Genomic DNA, 18,468 nt, shown 5'->3' on the forward strand with positions numbered 1-18,468 from the left:
TTTCTTTACTCTTAACAGAGAAGTAGACAATTGTGGGGATATATTGTTTACTATCTAATAAAACCAGTGAAGATCAGAATGCCGAGCCAGCCTCAATAGTTAGCCATACAAGTTGGACAGTGGTGGCACACATTTTAGTCCCAGGACTCAAGAGATAGAGGCAAATGTATTTCTGTGAGTCCAAGGCCACCCTGGGCTACATGAGAGTGAGTCAGGCTGAAATAGTAACAGAGCTCATGTTTTCAATCCCAGCACTAGAGAGCTATAGAAGGAAGAAGCAAAGAGTCTCATGAGAGTCAGTTTCCAGTCACAGGGAAGACAAGATCTCCATTTCAGCCTTAGAGAGGTGAGAGCTACTGGATGGTTGTTTTGATTTTCTGGTCTTCAGCTTGAACCCCAATATCTGTCTATGCATTTTTATTATTTGTGTTACAGTCTAGCTTTCTTAAAGGATTCTTCTTCAGGTAGAATTTCATGGATAATATTTCTGAGAGGTGGCCTACTAATGTTTAGCTATTATTAGCATATTCTCACAGTAGGTAGGTCTACTATCAAGACAGAATTGTGACCTATATATTTGGAAATTGAGTATCATATTATTGAAGTCATGATGGGTATAATGTTACAAAACTGTGGTTCATATTAGCAAAATTTCAATGAGCTATCCATTCCTAGGAATATAAGAAAGCACAAATGGAGGTCTGGAACTCCACCATGGGAAGTGGTTTCATCTTGGTAGGGATTCTGGATGACAGTGGCTCACCTGAACTGCTCTGTGCCACATTCACAGCCCTATATATGTTGGCTATTGCCAGCAATGGACTGCTACTCCTGGTCATCACCATGGATACCCGGCTCCAAGTTCCCATGTATCTTCTGCTCTGGCAGCTGTCTCTCATGGATCTCCTCCTCACATCAGTTATCACTCCCAAGGCTGTTGTAGATTTTTTGCTTAAAGACAACACCATCTCCTTTGGGGGCTGTGCTCTTCAGATGTTCCTAGAACTGACACTGGGTGGTGCAGAGGACCTCCTTCTGGCATTTATGGCCTATGACAGGTATGTTGCCATTTGTCATCCTCTGAACTATACACTCTTCATGAGACCTAGGATCTGCTGGCTAGGGGTGGCCATATCATGGACCCTGGCGTCTCTGAGTGCAGCAGGATATACCGTCTACACAATGCAATATCCTTTCTGCAAATCTAGGAAGATCAGACACCTGTTCTGTGAGATTCCTCCATTACTGAAGCTGGCCTGTGCAGACACCTCCAAATACGAGCTCATGGTTTATGTAATGGGTGTGACCTTCCTACTTCTCCCTCTTGCTGCCATTCTTGCCTCTTATACACTAATTCTTTTCACTGTACTTTACATGCCTTCACGTGAGGGTAGGAAGAAAGCCCTTGTCACCTGTTCCTCCCACCTGACTGTGGTTGGGATGTGGTATGGGGGTGCTTCTTTTATGTATGTCCTACCCAGTTCCTTCCACACCCCCAAACAAGACAATATCTTCTCTGTTTTCTATACAATTGTCACCCCAGCTCTAAACCCCCTCATCTATAGCCTGAGAAATAAGGAGGTGACTGGGGCTTTGAGGAGAGTCCTTATAGGGTGACTTTTGCCAACACACTCTACATTCCAAGTATTTTTAGTAGCTCCCTTCTAACCATTTCTCCTCCTCAAAATCAGATGATTTCTTCTATAAAACAAATATATATGAGATTTGGATCTCGACTCTCGACTCTTCTTTTCATGAAATATTTATAAGATGTGATTTACTGTGCTTAAAATTACTTTTTATAGGTTTTAAAAACTAACCCTTACTTTTCAGAGTATCTGCTTAAATTTCCAAATATATCACCCTCTGGACATGACCTGTGAATTTTTAAGTTCATATTAGGTCAAGACCAGAGAAAATACTTACAAGTGAGTTTCTTAGCTATCAGTAGGAGAAGATTCTTGACTTTTGCATGAATTTTAAAGCAATTAATCTTGGTAAAATTAGTGTTGATAGTGACAGTTTCATTGAATTCCCACTTGGTAAAAGTTAACTATATTTAACTCTTATTCTATTTCTAAGTATCAAGTTTTATGGATGCCCTGACAGATGTCTTTGCTCTGTGTGTGGGTGCCCCCTTTTCCCTTTTCTTTCTATTCTCTTACTCTATTCTTCCTCCTCTTCTTTCTTCTTCTCTTCTTCTGTTGCAGTAATGGGAACTTAAGTGAACATTAATACTTCTAAACTGTGACTAATAATATCAAATAGTGTAACTTTTGTAGCTAATTGAAAAATAGTCTGAAAGTTTCTCACAGAACTACCATATAAACACTTCATGCCACTCCTGGGCTAATATTAAAAGAATGTTATTTTGTTCTGCAGAGGTCCTTGCCCTTTCATGGTCATTGATGCTATCTTCCCAATAGCTAGAAAATGGGAACAGCCTAGACACTTCAATGGATAGATGAATAATGAAACTCTGTCACATATACACAATGATATTTTATTTGAATATGAAGAAAATGTTCCAGTGGATGTCCTTATATCCATGCCTGTACCAGAAGCCCTAATTGAACTCAATGGTTAAAATAAAGCATTCATGAAGTCACAAGGGATCTTTGATGTGTAGATCTGGGAGTTTGTTAGAAGGGATGAACTGTGCATAGATTTTTATCAAAACACATTGTATGACTGCATGAAGTTCTTAAATCATAATTAAAACTATTTTTAAATGAGCTAAAGAACTGAACAGGAAATTATCAAAAGAAGAAATACAAAAGATAATATCTATCTGGTATCATTATTAGGCCAAGAACCTATGGCTAGACAGGTCATGAGCCCTAAGAGAGAACCTACTACTATAATGCTGCTAAATGATACTAAACTGACTCAATTATGTCATTATGTCCACTAATCAATGGATCTCTCAATCCTCATCTAAGAATTTTCGATTTGCAGTAAATAATTAACAGAGAGACTTACAACTAGTCAAGGTACATAGAATAAGAGACTGCAGAATTACCATCACTAAAGGGTACATTTATATCATACACTCTGTCCTAGAGTTCAGGGATCATTTTGGAGAATGGGAAGAAAGGTAAGGGGGCAGAGCCAACTCTCCTAGGCATATACCATTAGTGCCAATTCTACTATGCCCACAGTGAGGGGCGGGGCCATCTCTCCTGAGTACAGAGTCCAGCTCTCTCATGAGAGGCAGGGCCAACTTTCCAACTGCAGTGTCCAGTGAGGGCCAGGATCAGCCATCCCAGTGCCACTGAAGGGTGGAGCCGGCAAAGCATGGCCCTCGAAATTCAACATGCATGGTTCCTATAACTGCCTCTGGTAACACAGACCATAGCAGGAGGAATGTGGACCCAGACATGGCTCTCAGTAGCAGCTCGGGCCCAGATATTACCATGGTCCCTGTGGCAGTACAAGCCACCCAGTATGGTCCTAGTGACAGCATGGCCCTAGACACCAACATGGTCTCAGGTGACCGACGAGACCCTGGACATATGCACAACCCTCAGTGATACCATAAAGCATGAACATCAACTCAGAGCCTGGCTGCTTTAGAGCCATGGACCCAGACATAGGCCTCAACAGCAGCTTGGGTGTGGATGACACCATGGACCCAGGTGGTAGTGCAGGCCACTCAGATTTTCATGGCCCCAGTGGTGGCAGGGTGTTCGGACACTAGCATAGCCACAGGTTGTGGCCCAGAGCCCAGGCATCCTAATAGCTTGGGTAGCAACATGGGCCATAGAAGTCAACACTCTGGCTGCAGTAGGACCACAGACTGAGATATGGAACTTGGTAGCAGCTCAGGCCAAGATGTCATCTTGGCTTTGGGTGGCAAGCAGACAAGTTACATCATTTCATTTCTCACTGTCTTCATCACTTCAGTTCTTCCCCAATCCACAGCACAGGAACTGTTTTGCCACTTTCTCTTGCCTTTCTCCACCATATACATTATAGGACCTACCAGCATTGGTGGGTTCTGTGGATGCTTTCAGCCTGACAGGAATGTGGGGACCCCAGGCTTGCCCAGTGAGTGTCTTTTAGACACCTGAGCCCAATGACACCAGAAGGGATTGTGGATGCCTTTAGCTACCCTGGACTGTCTCTAAGCAGTTTTGAAGACATATCTCCACTGTCGTATTACTGCCACTGGTAGGTCATTGTTATCTTAGCGTTTCTATATAGTGGGTATTTTATTTCTGAAAACATTCAAATGATTTTTAACTAATATTAACTCTCTATAACTCCATTAGTGGATGGATTTCCTTCTACTTTCTTGATTAATAAAAGGAAAATTATTCAACCATCACTCATAGAACCAAGACATGAGCACACACAGAAGCTGTGCTGAATTCTTAGAAATAATTAAAAACAAAACACAACCCCCAAAAAATTTACCTCTAAAATTACCCAGAGAAGCCACATTGGATTGCAATAGTCTAAGAGGGTGGGGGAGGGGAGAAAGGAAAAGTGCATCCCACAAATTCTTAGAAGAGGACATTGTGCTCTACACCAGAAAAGTAATGACCATAAGGGATCTTTGAAGTTCTATTCCATTACATTTTACTTTTCATTTAGAATTTCATAGAAATTATCCTAATTGCCATCAGAGACACTCTAGCCAGTAACTGATGGAAGCAGATGCAAAGATCCACAGATAAGTACAGAGTCGGAGAGCTCAGAGAGTCTTGTCTAAGAAAGGAGGGATTGTGTACTAACCAGGGGCATCATGGTGGGGGAGCCCACAGAGACAGCTGACCTGAGCTTTTGGAAGTTCATAGATGCTGGAACAACAGTTAGGGAACCTGCACGAGTTCAATGCAGGTCCTCTGCATGTGTGTGACAGTCTTGTAGCTTGGTCTCTTAATATGGCTTCTAAGAGAGCAGGATCTCTCCTTGGCACTTAGCTGGCTTGTAGTAACCTGTTCCCCATGCTGGATTATCTTGCTCCACCTCTATGTGAGGGGACATGTCATGTTTTATGCAAGTCCATGGGAGGCCTGCACCCTTTTGAATGGAGACGGAGGAGTAAAGGAGTGAATGGAAAATGGGGGTAGGTGGGGCAAGGGGAGAGGAAGGAGAAACTGGTTAGTAAGCAAAATAAATGAAGAACTGTTATTTTAAAAGGTTAAAAAAGAATTACATAGAGAATTGGGAAAGTCTGGTTAGGTCCTTAAGCTCCCACCAGCAGGTGGGAGGCTAAGGAAATTGGATCCTACACTCAATGAGAAGAGAAACCTAGAGCCTCAGAGCTCATTTAGTAACAAAAGTCTTCAGAAAAGGCAAGCCAGAAATCACTCCCGAGAGGACTCATTAACTTCCTTGTTTCCAAGATAAACATTTTCAAGGAGGTCATTTATGATAATATATAAGTCCATCTAAAGATATACATAGGAAAATGAAGAGAGGAGGTCTTGGAAATAGAAGACAAAGTTCTGATGTACTCTTAGCCTCAGGGGTGTTTAATGGCACAAGAGTGCCCTCTGAGTATCATATCAAGTTTTCTATTTTCTTCCTACAACTTCGAGATTGGCTCTTGATAGCAGCAGAAACATGGTAACCTTAACATGGCACCCAAGGCTAGAGTTTCCTCCATGCAAGCTGATGAGTTTCCAGTTTCTAGTAATTCTGCTTAGGTAAACTTTGTCGCTGCATGGTACACTGGCCAAAAACTGTTAGTCACTTGGTTGTCCCTATGGCCATTTCCAGTGATGTCTGCAGATGAAAGAAACTAATAGCACATCTCTGACACCTGAAATTAGTTTGATTCCTAATTTACAGCGGCAACTTAGCAAATTTTAAACAAATCAAAAACTGCTGAGGGAAATCACACCTGACTTTCCTGTTTGTAATGAAACACTCAATTGCCAAAGAGTCCAATGTGAAGCCAAGAGAAGGCAGCTAGGATTCTCACCACCTAAGGTAAGGAATTTTTATCTCTTAGTAATGTATAGCTTTTGTGCATTTTGAGTCAAGAATTAGAGTCTAGAGAAAACCTAAAAACATAAACTGACATCTGTTAAGATTTCTAGTGCATTGAATACATGGACTTTTGGTCTATGCTTGATTTTTTTGAATATGAAAAGGGCATCATTTGAATATACTCCATGTAATTTTTCAGACCCAAGTAACTCCTTCCTGGTATGAATCTCAGTACAAGCCTTCAGTCCACATAGATGTTCCTGGCTTCTGATAATATGTAGCAGATAGATGAATGCCTTCAAAGGACTACTTGAACTAATGAGATACTTGTTCCACATTCCCGTATCTTCTAATTCTCAAAGTAGTATTGACCGCCAGAGAATCCAATATAGACTAATGAAATGTTAATGTAAATATATCAAGATGTGGCTACCACGAATTACAAAAAAATGATTCACTTTCACATTCCTTTTAACTTCATGCTCTGAGATGGCTTCATCTGCCCAGTTCTGCGATGTACAGCAAAGTTCTTTTCAATCTTAGATCCCTCCTCCTGGGCTTCTTCACCAAGCTCCAATAGCAGCTTCCCAGAAAGGAAGGGCCCCCATCCCTGTTCCTCTTCTATCTAGTGAAAATGATGTGTACTTATAGGAGAGAGCATGGGCATTGGGATCAATGGCTATATTAAAATAGAATTATTTGGGCAGATTATATCAGAATACCTGTTCCTTTGTGGAATTTTGTCATATCTCCTAAGCATAAACAGAACTTTCTGTGTTTTTGCAGGCACACATTGTAATGTTAAAATTAAAAAAAAAAAGTTGATATTGATTCTAAAGTTTTAACTATAAACCCCCAACACTTTCTCAAACTTAGTTTCCCCTGGTGTTATACAGTAATCTTTCAGGTTCATGGAAAATGTGGAGATCTGTAACAGGTAATTAATATGGACAACCTTGTATTGAAGTGAGATTTCTTACAAACAAATATGGACTTACAAAATGTAGGAAATGAGCTGGACATTTTGATGCATACTTAAAATGCCAAAACTGCAAAGTGTAATATGAATAATGAAAAAAAAAACAGAGGTAGATATCAGGGTTCACGCTAAAGATAACAGAAGTAAAGCAACAAGCCAGTAGCTCTTACCTCTACCAAGGCTGAAATGAAAATCTTGTCTTCCCTGTGACTGAAAACTAAATCTCACATGAGATCCTTTGTTTCTTCCTTATATACCTCTTCCTATTGCCAGGATTAAAGGCATGATCTTTGTTACCCTTTTAGACTGATTCACTCTCATGTAGCCCAGGGTGGCCCTCCAATCACAGAGATCTGTCTGCATCTGTCTCCTGAATCCTGGGATTAAAGGTGTGTGCCACCACTGCCCAGCTTCTGTGACCATGGCTAGCTTTGCATTCTGATCCTTCAGACAAGCTTTATTAAATCATAAACAATACCAAAGGTTGAGGCAAAAGGTTCTTGTTGGACTACATAGAAAGATCTTACTTAAGAACATACAAGCTGTGTGTTTGTGGCTCATGCATTTAATCCCAGCACTCAGGAGATAGAGGCAGGTGGATCTCTGTGAGTTAGAGGCCAACTTGGTCTACAGAGTGAGTTCCAGGATAGCCAGTACTACACAGAGAACCCTATCTTGGAAAACCAAACCAGAAATGAGAACAAGCAATGGAAATAATTTATTAAAGTCACATCTCTGTATCATCTGTGAATTTCATATTTAAATCAATTTGAATTCATATGTCTATGCAGAAAGCAAAAGGGAATAATAAAGCACTAATCAAATTTACACTAAAGGAATGCTGGGATATTTTATTAATCTCTTAGAAAGATACTTCTTCAGGTTTACTATCCTGAATAACATTTTCATCAGATTACAACATATTTTTAAATTATTGATGTGGTATGTGATTCCCAATTAGGTGAATCTTTCTTCAAGATACAATTACTGATTAGAAATTTGGAAACCTCTGACAGTGGAACCAGGATATATCCCTGGTGCACAAAAGGACTTTGGGAGCACATTCCCCATGGAGGGATACTCCCTTAACCTAGAGGCAGGGCCCACTCCAAATGACCTGACAGATTTTGTTGACCCCTCCTGGAAGGCACTACCCTCCCTGTTGAGTAAGGGGGGTGGGATGGGAGGGTGGTCAGGTGGCATGGGAGGGAGAGATGGAAGGAGGAAGAGAGAACTGGGATCAATATGTAAAATAGATAGATAGATAAATAAATAAATAAATAAATAAATAAATTTGGAAACCGAGAAGCAAAGGTATTTACTAGTAGGGAAAATGTCATCTTACTGGAGTCATGTTGAGCATCGTGAGTGAACTCTGATGTTACAAAATCAAAGTCCATATTAGCAAAACTGAATTGAACCATCTTATTTTGGCAGTTAAAGAAATGCCACAAAATGGAGCCCTGGAACTCCACCCTGGGAGGTGCCTTCATCTTGGTGGGGATTCTGGATGACAGTGGCTATCCTGAACTGTTCTGCGCAATGATCACAGTCCTGTACACATTGGCTCTGACCAGCAATGGACTGCTGCTCCTGGTCATCACCATGGATGCACAACTCCATGTGCCCATGTACATTTTGCTTGGGCAGCTCTCTCTCATAGACTTCTTTCTCACATCAATTATCATTCCCAAGGCTGTCATGGATTTTATGCTCAAAGACAACACTATCTCTTTAGGGGGTTGTGCCCTTCAGATGTTCCTGGCACTGACCCTGGGTGGTGCAGAAGACCTCCTTCTAGCATTCATGGCCTATGACAGGTATGTCGCCATTTGTCATCCTCTGAACTACATGATCTTCATGAAGCCAAGCATCTGCTGGCTTGGAGTAGCCACATCATGGATCCTGGGATTCCTGAGTGCTCTAGGATATACTATCCACACCATGCAGTACCCCTTCTGCAAATCCCGGAAGATCAGACACCTGTTCTGTGAGATCCCTCCACTGCTGAAGCTGGCCTGTGCAGACACCTCCATGTATGAGCTTATGGTTTATGTGATGGGTGTGGCCTTCCTAATACCCCCTCTTGCTGCCATCCTGGCTTCATACACATTAATTCTTTTCACTGTGCTCAACAAGCTCTCAAATGAAGGAAGGAAGAAAGCCCTTGTCACCTGCTCTTCCCACATGACTGTGGTGGGGCTGTACTATGGGGCTCTCACAGTAATGTATATCCTACCAAGTTCCTATGTAAGTCCCAAACAAGAAAACATCCTCTCTGTTTTCTACACTGTTGTCACCCCAACTCTGAACCCCCTAATCTACAGCCTGAGAAATAAGGAGGTCACTGGGGCCTTGAGGAGAGTCCTGGGAAAGTGGTTGCTGCCCACACAGTCTGCTTTTTAGGGGTTCTGATTGTTAACTTTATATTTAATTCTTCTACAACATCTGCAGATTTCTGCTGTACATGAAATCCTCTCAGTGAAACAAAGGCAGGAAAAAAAGTTTCTTTTGCTAGATAAGAAGGGAATATAAATGCCCTTGGTAAAGTTTTTTGAGTCTTCACCTGACTTTTTAATAAGAAGAGATTTGCACTGCTTAAAATTATGCTTTGTCTTTAAAAGTTAGTGTCTGTTTACCAGTGCAGCTGCTTATGAGAATGTAAAGGATAAGACCACTCAGATTATATATATATATATATATATATATATATATATATATATATATCTGGGTGTTCCCCCCACTGCTTGTGTGTTTATCTCATGAAATATTCCATCTACTAGGCACATTTATCTATGAAGTAAGGAAGATTTCTTTTCATTTGTCTGTGTAATTTTGATATATAGAATACATACTGGATGCCTTGAATTCTTTCATAGCCAGCTTGGGAGAGTGCAACCTCAGTTTACCCCTGCTCTAATCTAACAAACTGTTCATATTCTATACTTACCTTCACCACAGCTTTATTGATACAAGATCTTAGTCTAGGAAATTACCTGTTTGTGTCTTAACTCTGAGGGATACAAGAAAAGGTTATTGATCTCTTAACCAGTCCCAAAGAAAGACAATCCTTCACATTATGGTATCAGCAGGAACAAGCCCCATGCTGTTTGGCCCAGAGGCTGAAAATGTTAGGCTCTGTATTTTACATTACATAGCCATAGTTTTCCCTTTGCTCTAGCCACTTTAGATATGATTTCTAGAGCTGAGAGATCCCCTTTAATCAGATAATAATTGGAAAATATGCTAACATGGACCAAATGCCACACGAAAACCCCCTTTTTCTCTTCTTAGAACTCTATACTGAGTTAAAGTTCCCTCCTTAATTGATCCTCCTAGTATCTGTTGTGGAGTCTCACAGGCATGCCTCCCTGAGCCAAAAGGAAGCTGACTGCTTTGTGTGACCTTTAGAAATGAAAGTTCTATACTTTTTTGTCTTGCCTGAGAATTATGGTGGTGTGGCTATATAAACTGGAAACCATGTGGTAGCAAGATTGGAAGAATAAAGACACATGATGAGAAAGAGGTATGTATGAGCTAATTCATTTCCTCTACACTCAGATCCCCTCAGCTAGTTTTCCCACTGGCTGTTGTGTCTTTACTGGACCCGAAAGAGGTCTAAGGGGATGGTATACAAAAGACATTGATCCTTGATAATGGTATTGCTCAGGTTCTCTCTCTCTCTCTCTCTCTCTCTCTCTCTCTCTCTCTCTCTCTCTCTGTGTGTGTATGTGTTTGTAGAATAATATAACTTGCCCCTCTTTCCCCCTTCTCTTTTGTCTCATCTTTCTCCTCTCTTCTCTTTTTATTCCTCTGCTTTTTCTTCTTGAAGTTATTGGAATTGAAATGGTCAGTTTTACTTCTAACTTGTGAATAATATATTAAAACAAGATTAAAATAGTGGTTTACAATTCTTCCTAGTAATGTTTTTAAAATATCTTAAAAATGTTTGGTATGTTTACTTTAAACAGCACACCATCGGAATATGTGTCAAAATAGCCAATGGCATCTCATGTATATACTTGTTTTTTAAATGGCTTTTTAAAAATCAGCTAAAACCCTAGTCAGAATTACTATTAAAAATTTAAATGGCAGTAGATTCTGGCATGGATGTGGGTAAGTTTACATGTATACTATATGCAGGAGTGAGAACTAGTGATTTGGCTTTGAAATCCATCTAGAGATTTCTCAAAAAGTTAAACTCAAACTACCATATGACACAGCTATACCTCTCCTAGAAATATGCTGAAAAGAATCTATACAATGCTACAGAGATACTTGCCTATCCATCTTTATTTCTGTCTGTTTACAATAGCTAAGAGCAGAATCACAATAAAAATTATTCAGCTAAAAAGAAAAATGAAGTTTTGAAGTTGGCAGGTAAATGGATCCAACTGATAAAGTAATATTGGCTGAGATAATTCATAGACACAAACACAAGTGTTAAATGTACTCTCTCACGTGTAGATCCTAAGTTTTCTTTTTGTAACCTAATATATCTGCAGAAACAATGGAAATTTACAGGGGAGGTTGTAGTGTGTGTGGGGCAGTTAAAAGAGAAATGGTAGCAAAACATAGGGGATATAAAAGCAGAGCTGAGAATGTTGGTCGTGGAAAGGTTTAAAATCAGAAGAAGGAATGGAAAGTCAGAAGATATATAATATATATTGGGATATTGGGGAAAAGTTGATAAAAATAAAATCTGTATGGAAAAGCCACATGGAAACCTACTATTTTGTAACTCAACTAAAAATAAATTTAAATTTTGTTTGAAAGTAAATAAATTGAAATTTTAAAAACATGAGAAAGGAACAATGTGACTGATTTTCTAGCCATTTTAAATATGTTGAACTATAATGGTATATTATTTGTTTTAGAAATGTTTTAATCCTTAGTTTTGTTTTAAATCTGAAGTTAATAGTGTTAGAACTGCTTCATTTATAAAAATGAAATGATTTTTCTTTTCTTCCTTCTTTACATTGATGCCATAGATGTTGAAAGTAAAACTATATAACCTAAGTGTACTCTGTCTGCAGTAGCAGAAACTTATCGCTTAGTTATGTTTGCAATCAAGAACTGTAACAATAATTTATCTTATATTGCATGCCTTGGGTTCTTCCTGGCCAATAACACACCAGGATGTAACTTATAGTTGGAACTTAGATATTTAGATTTTCTTTCTCTCTCTTAAAAAAAATCTTTTATTCATTGTTTGTATATTTCACATCATTTGTTCTGATCCCAATTATTTCCCCATCTCCTGGCATCTGCCCTCTGCCTTTGCAACCTCTTCCCCAAATCAAAAACAAATTTTAAAGAAAAATCCAAAACAAATCAAAATAAAGAAACAAAACAAAAACAAGAAGAAAAATCTTTTCATGGAAGCTGTAGCATGAGACACATAGTTTTCCCTTTAATCCATTCACCTTTACTTACAAGTGTTCATTGCCTCAAGTGATTGGTTCATTGCTTCAAGCCTCTGGTTTCTGCCACACCATCAATAATAATGTCTCACTGGGACTTCTCTTGGATATTCTGTTGTTATCCTGTGTCATGGAGATGGCTCTGTTCTGGATCTGTAGGGTCATCCTTTTCACATGCTCCAGCAGTTCATAGATTCAGTAGATATTGGAGTGGACCAACTCATAGCCTTAGTTTTTGGCCTGGGTAGTAGTTGAGTTGGTCAGCTTGATAGTTTACCCTCATCATCACTTCCAAGGTGAGCTCTCTAGTACTGTGGCTAGATCACCCAATGCAGTGAACAGCAAGAGTGAGGCTAGTTCTTTGCTCTCTAGCCCTCAGATCAGAGTCCTCCTCACTCATAACACCAGGGCCAGCTCTATTACTTTTCCCAGGCAAGGTGTAGGGCCCTCTCTCCCAATTGCTGTAGAAGGCATAAAAGGGTAGGGTAGGGTCAGCTCTTCTGTTCTTATGTGCTCTGGGCTTGCTCATCTATGCCCCCAACAACAAGGTCAGCACTAATATGATACTCAGGTGGGGTACAGGGCCTGCTCTTCTGTGTGTTGCAGCTGGTGTGGAGCAGGGCTAGTTCTCTCACTCATGTGACCCCACCCCCACCCCGGGCAGCTCTCTCTCCTTCCATTCATAGTAAGGGTGAGGGGAGGAAGACATTTATCCCTCACCCATACTAGCACATGGCCAACAAGGGGGTGGCTGTGTCAGCTCTCCTGCTCTCATGCCCGAAGGGTAAGATCATCTTCATCCCCAACCAGAGTATGCTTCCCAGGTCAGGTGCCCATCTTTCTGGCATGGGAGGGTAAGCTCTCTCATGAGGAGTAGGGCCAGCTTGTCTGATTCAATATCCAGTGAGGAACAGGACCAGCCATCACAAGATCAATGAAGGGCAGGTCCAGCGCAGCACAGCATAGTTCGAATGACCCTCATGCTAACACAGACCATGAACTTCATCATAGACCCCAGCTGCAAAAGGATTGTAGAACAAGACATGGCTCTCAGCAGCATCTGGGCCTAGATGCCACCACAGCCCCAGTAGCAGCACAGGCCACTCAGATCATCAGGGTCCCAATGGCAGCATGGCTCCCAGACATGAACAAGGTTCCAGGTAGCTAGATAGACCCCAGGAATCCACAGAGCTCTTGGAGGACCCTGAAGCCACAGATTCCACACCAGACCCCAGACTCTGCAGGGCCACAGACTAGACATGGACATAGGCAGCAGCCAGTGCCTGAATGTCTCCATAACACTAGATGGTAGTGTGGGAAGCCACAGCCCCAATATGGTACCTGGCTGGATGCCAGGTAGTCTGAGCTTAGCTATAAACAAGCCTTATTTGGAAGTGCTTGATGGATCTGGTGCTCTTCCTCCTTCTGTGGCCTATCCCGGATCGCCAGGTGGCATGAGCTGATTGGCCAGTGAGCGCACATTTAAGGGCTTGCTGGGGCTGGGAGAGGCAGAAGCTGTTGTACAAGGTTTCTGAATAAATTGCTTGAAGAAGAGTCGTGGTCATGTTTCCTTGCTGGCCCAGGAAGACGCGACGAGTGGTGGCCCTTACGGGGAGCCTTTCTCCATGGGTGAATAGCTCAGAACTTCTTGCAGTCAAGATAGTCGACTGGTAAGTCCCAGGTAAGGTGGGACCAAGTTAAGTACCTCGGTAAAGAGGCAATAAGGTCTCCAGTAGGAGCGATAAAGTTCTGTGATCAGACAAGGTAAAAGTAACCAAAAGTGAAAGTATGGAGAATTCGACATCACAACCCATTTATTTCGCTCTTCAGGAGCTGTTGCATTCTAAGAGACTGAAGCTAAAGAAGAGTACATTAGATAGGTTTCTAGGGGAGGTTGAGACCATGGCCCCCTGGTATGCTGTCTCGGGCAATCTTAGAGATCTAGATTTTGCCTGGGAACAGGGAACGCTAAAAGGAGGGGCTTGGCCTATTTGGAAACTTGTTCTCAGCTGCCTAGAGGATCAAAGATGCTGCAAGGCTGTTGAAAAGGGACAAGAGGTGTTAGAACAGTCGAAAGAAGAGCGCTCCATGAAATCAGATAAGGAAAGTTCCAAGGAAAGTTCAGAGGAGAGTAGCTCAGAATCAGAAGAGGAACTAGAAATGCTGACTATTCTCCCTGCAACCCAGGTGGGCTCCTTATTGTAATCAAAACCCAGCTCAACTTGGAGCCTCTAATCCTTTTGACCATTGGCTACTCTGTGGCATTAATGGTAACTGCATGTATCTCTCCTCCATGGCTATGATTAAAGCAGGAATGGTAGGAAATGCCTCCTTTCAATGGAATACATCAGATTTGTTTGAAAGCACAGTAAAGTTGATAGCCCCAGGAAGGAATATGTCTTTTGCACCCACCCCTGTGTGTGTGTGGCCTCCTTTTGTGTTTATGATTAGCAATAGCACCTTTGCAAGCTCTAGTGAGAGCATGCTAAATTGTACACCTAAAGTATGCTTCTATTCTTTATGTTGGGATGGAGGAAAATTTCCTTTGGCCCTTGTGACCAGAATGCTCAGGTACGTTGCTGTTCCGGTAGAGAGCCCAAGCACCATGACCCTCTTTAGACAGAGGAGAGATTTTGGAATCACTGCTGCTATCGTGGTTGCCATTACAGCTGGAGCTCTGGGAGCTGCCATTGCCATGCATTCCACTGTCCAGACTGCAGCTGCCTTAAATAATCTGTCAGCAGATGTAGCCACTGCTTTGATGTACAATCTTCCCTTAATGCTCAATTAAAAGGTGGTATTATGGTCCTGAATCAACGAATTGATCTAGTTCAGGAACAGATTGACACTTTGTGGCAGTTGGCACAAATAGGATGTGAATGGAAGATGATGGGGGCTATGTGTGACCTCTGTGCCACATCAAAAGTATTTGGTGGCTGCCAATATGTCTAACCAGCTTTCTCAGTATCTTTTAGGCAATTGGACTGGCAAATTCGATAAGTTAATGCAGGACCTGAGATTTTCCATCATGCATGTGAATTCCACCTGGGTCGACGTCTCAGTTGCAGAGGGACTATCTACATGGATCACTCAAGCCATGAACCACCTGAAAGGATGGGCGGGAATGGGAGGGGTGCTTATCCTAATCAGTCCCATTGCCTTATGGTGTATCTGTAGGATGAGGGTTACACAGTGGAGAAGTAATGCCATGATTGCACAAGCCTTTGCAGCCCTGGAGGCAGGACAATCACCCCAGGCTTCGTTAACTGTGTTAAAAGGCTAAGCAGTCATCACAGCTCAGGATGTGAGACTTGAAGTACTGCACTTGAGGCCAGCTTCTAGCAGCTTCATGAAGGGCAAGTCTGATTGCATATGGGTTGGTATCATAATCCCATCTCTGAGAAAAGATACCAGACAGGTGTGGCACCAGCTTGCCTGATAACTGGGAGTGGGGCCATTACAATGTCCCCGTGTTCATCAGAGATCAGACCTCCACCCTTGCCTGTTGCATTTAAAACAAAAAAGGGGGAACTGTGGGAAGCCACAGCCCCAAGATGGCGCCTGGCTGGATGCCAGGTAGTCTGAGCTTAGCTGTAAAGAAGCCTTATTTGGAAGTGCTTGATGGATCTGGTGTGCTTCCTCCTTCTGTGGTCTATCCAGGATTGCCAGGTGGCATAAGCTGATTGGGCAGTGAGCACACATTTAAGGGCTTGCTGGGGCTGGGGGAAGCAGAAGCTGATGTACAAGGTTTCTGAATAAACTGCTTGAAGAAGAGTCATGGTCATGTTTCCTTGCTGGCCGAGGTAGACGCGACATGGTAGAATTTAGATTTTCATTTAACAACCCCTATCTCCTGTGATGAGTAGTGTTCACCCATGTGGAGTACTTCTGTTCAAACTCCTTTTAAAACAATGTTTTAGTTAGCTCAGAACTAGCTGGTGTGGTTATAATAAACTTATTAATACATCCTAATTTTTAACTAAATTTCTGCTCTTTCATGCCCATATACCTTCTTAAAACTTTGGCTCACTGTATTATTCTCCACACAGTGCTATCACATCACTGTGTTGTAATATCTACACTTATTATATTTCTTATTTGAGTTGCAATATTATAGGTCCCAGTACACCATCCTCATACACACTTTACTTCATTTAGCCTTTACCTGCTTCATTTCCCCATCCTCATCATTCTACTACATGCTTGAACCTTCTGTTCCCCCACAGTCCAGCTCTCTACTTTCATTTTACCTATATTCTACTATCCTCTTCCTCAATGTATGCACTTACAATGGCATTTCACTGTCCTCCACATTCTCTGACTCTTGACGTTATTTCTGCTTTCTTTCCTGCCATGCTCTCTCAGACTTTGTGGTATTGAGAATGGGCTTGATAAACATGTTCTGTATAAGGCTAATCACTCACAGTAACTTTCAGTATCTTGCCACATATGAATTAATTTCCCCTTGTTGGAAAAAAAAGTTTGAGAAACTTGCATAACTAGAAAGAGATGGGGGATGAAGGGTAAGAGAGTGGAGGAAAGGAAGAGGTAAGCCAATATTTCTGTGTGTTTGGAATCTGAAAGAAGAAAAGCTATCATGGATAAATAAGATTCTGTGAGAAATCACTTACAACAGAAATAGATGACCACCAGCAGGTTTCCATCCCAAGGATGCCTCTGGATGCTCTCTATCTTTGACCAGGAAGGAAGAGAGCATGCTAGGGTCCCAGACCCCAGACCTAGTTCCCCCAGGTAATGGCTGCACATATCACCATCCCCAATGGGCATGGTCAGTGCTGCAGGTGGGGTGGATATCTCACTATAAAACCCTTTCAAGGGAAAGGAGACTAGACAACTGAAAAGGAATTAGTTTTATATAGCACATAATGATGAGTTAGCTATAACAGGCAAATGAAATGAGAAAATAATTCGATTTGGATGAATTGCTATGAACAGATAACCATCAGAGAAGAAAATGGATATGGAAATTCTTGGGTTTTTTTGTTTGTTTTTGTTTTTGTTTTATGTAGAGAAGGTGAAGAAATTGGGCAACCATTGAAAGGGATGGAATTGTGAGGAACCATGTCTATGATGGGACAATCAGTATTTATTTGGGTTGTTTGGTTACCTATCAGTACAGTGAAGGAAAACAGTTTGATTTTTTTTTTATCTTGTTCAGAAACAAAATTTTGAGGAGACCAGTGAATTTAGACACAGGTCAGCAGGTGAGAGGGAATTATATTGAGGAACACTAGTATAAGCTGTGTTAAGCACACATGCAGGTTGATGGAAGACTTAAAGAGGAAAAGAGAAGAAATACTTACTGAATACTCTGTTCCAAATGATGTATGGAAAAGGCTATTGGATGAAACGAAAGGTGTCAAGCATCCAATAAAAAGAATACAAGAGGGTATTTGGGAAACATGACAGTATACACTGTGCTATAGATTGAACATGGTTAAAATGCCCAAATTACAAATTAATTTGTGACATGAATATACTCATGATCACATGTCCACTGGGTTTTTATGATGTAGAAAATAAATATTAATAACTTCATAAAGAATACTGATGACAAGTTTGCACCCCCACCAGCAGTATAGGAGTATTCCCCTTTCTCCACTTCCTCTCCAGCATAAGGTGCCATTTCTGTTTCTAATTTTAGCCATTCTGAGAGGAGTAAGATGGTATCTCAGAATTGTTTTGATTTGCATTTTTCTGATGGCTAAGGATGTTGAGAACTTTCTTAAGTGTCTTTCAACCATTTTGGATTCCTCTATTGAGAATTCTTGTCCTTTGTCCTACTGGGCCCGCTTCACTGCTCTGGGTGATCATTGGGCCAGAGTGCAGGCCCAACAACAACCCCACCACCTGAAAAAGGGGGAGCTAATGGATCCCCAGGCTGATAGCTGGGAAACCAGCGTTGGACCGACTCAGACCCCCTGAACGTGGGGCTCAGTTAGAAGGCCTGGGCAGTCTAAGGGACCTCTGACAGTAGAACCAGGATGTATCTATCCCTGGTGCACAAAAGAACTATGGGAGCACATTCCCCATGGAGGAATACTCCCTTAGCCTAGATGCAGGAGGGAGGCCCTAGTCCCTACTCCAAATGACTTGACAGGT

At 41.5% G+C, this 18,468-nt stretch overlaps 2 protein-coding genes across 2 annotated transcripts; both read left to right on the forward strand.

Annotated features, from left to right (window-relative positions):
- Nucleotides 1-693: 693 nt before the first annotated feature.
- LOC127228160 (olfactory receptor 2AG1) lies at nt 694-1,617 on the forward strand. Its single transcript, XM_051192635.1, has one exon. It carries the CDS (start codon nt 694-696, stop codon nt 1,615-1,617), a length of 924 nt encoding a protein of 307 aa, XP_051048592.1.
- A 6,760-nt stretch (nt 1,618-8,377) lies between these two features.
- On the forward strand, nt 8,378-9,328 carry LOC127228134 (olfactory receptor 2AG1). Its single transcript, XM_051192609.1, has one exon. The coding sequence runs from the start codon at nt 8,378-8,380 to the stop codon at nt 9,326-9,328; it is 951 nt and encodes a 316-aa protein (XP_051048566.1).
- The last annotated feature ends 9,140 nt before the right edge of the window (nt 9,329-18,468 follow it).

This window comes from Phodopus roborovskii, unplaced genomic scaffold (assembly GCF_943737965.1).
Source record: "Phodopus roborovskii unplaced genomic scaffold, PHOROB, whole genome shotgun sequence".
Taxonomy (NCBI): Eukaryota; Metazoa; Chordata; class Mammalia; order Rodentia; family Cricetidae; genus Phodopus; species Phodopus roborovskii.

Bases quoted from the DNA above. Each gene is read 5' to 3' on its own strand.
- LOC127228160 (XM_051192635.1), top strand. From the start codon at position 694: ATGGAGGTCTGGAACTCCACCATGGGAAGTGGTTTCATCTTGGTAGGG.
- LOC127228134 (XM_051192609.1), top strand. From the start codon at position 8,378: ATGGAGCCCTGGAACTCCACCCTGGGAGGTGCCTTCATCTTGGTGGGG.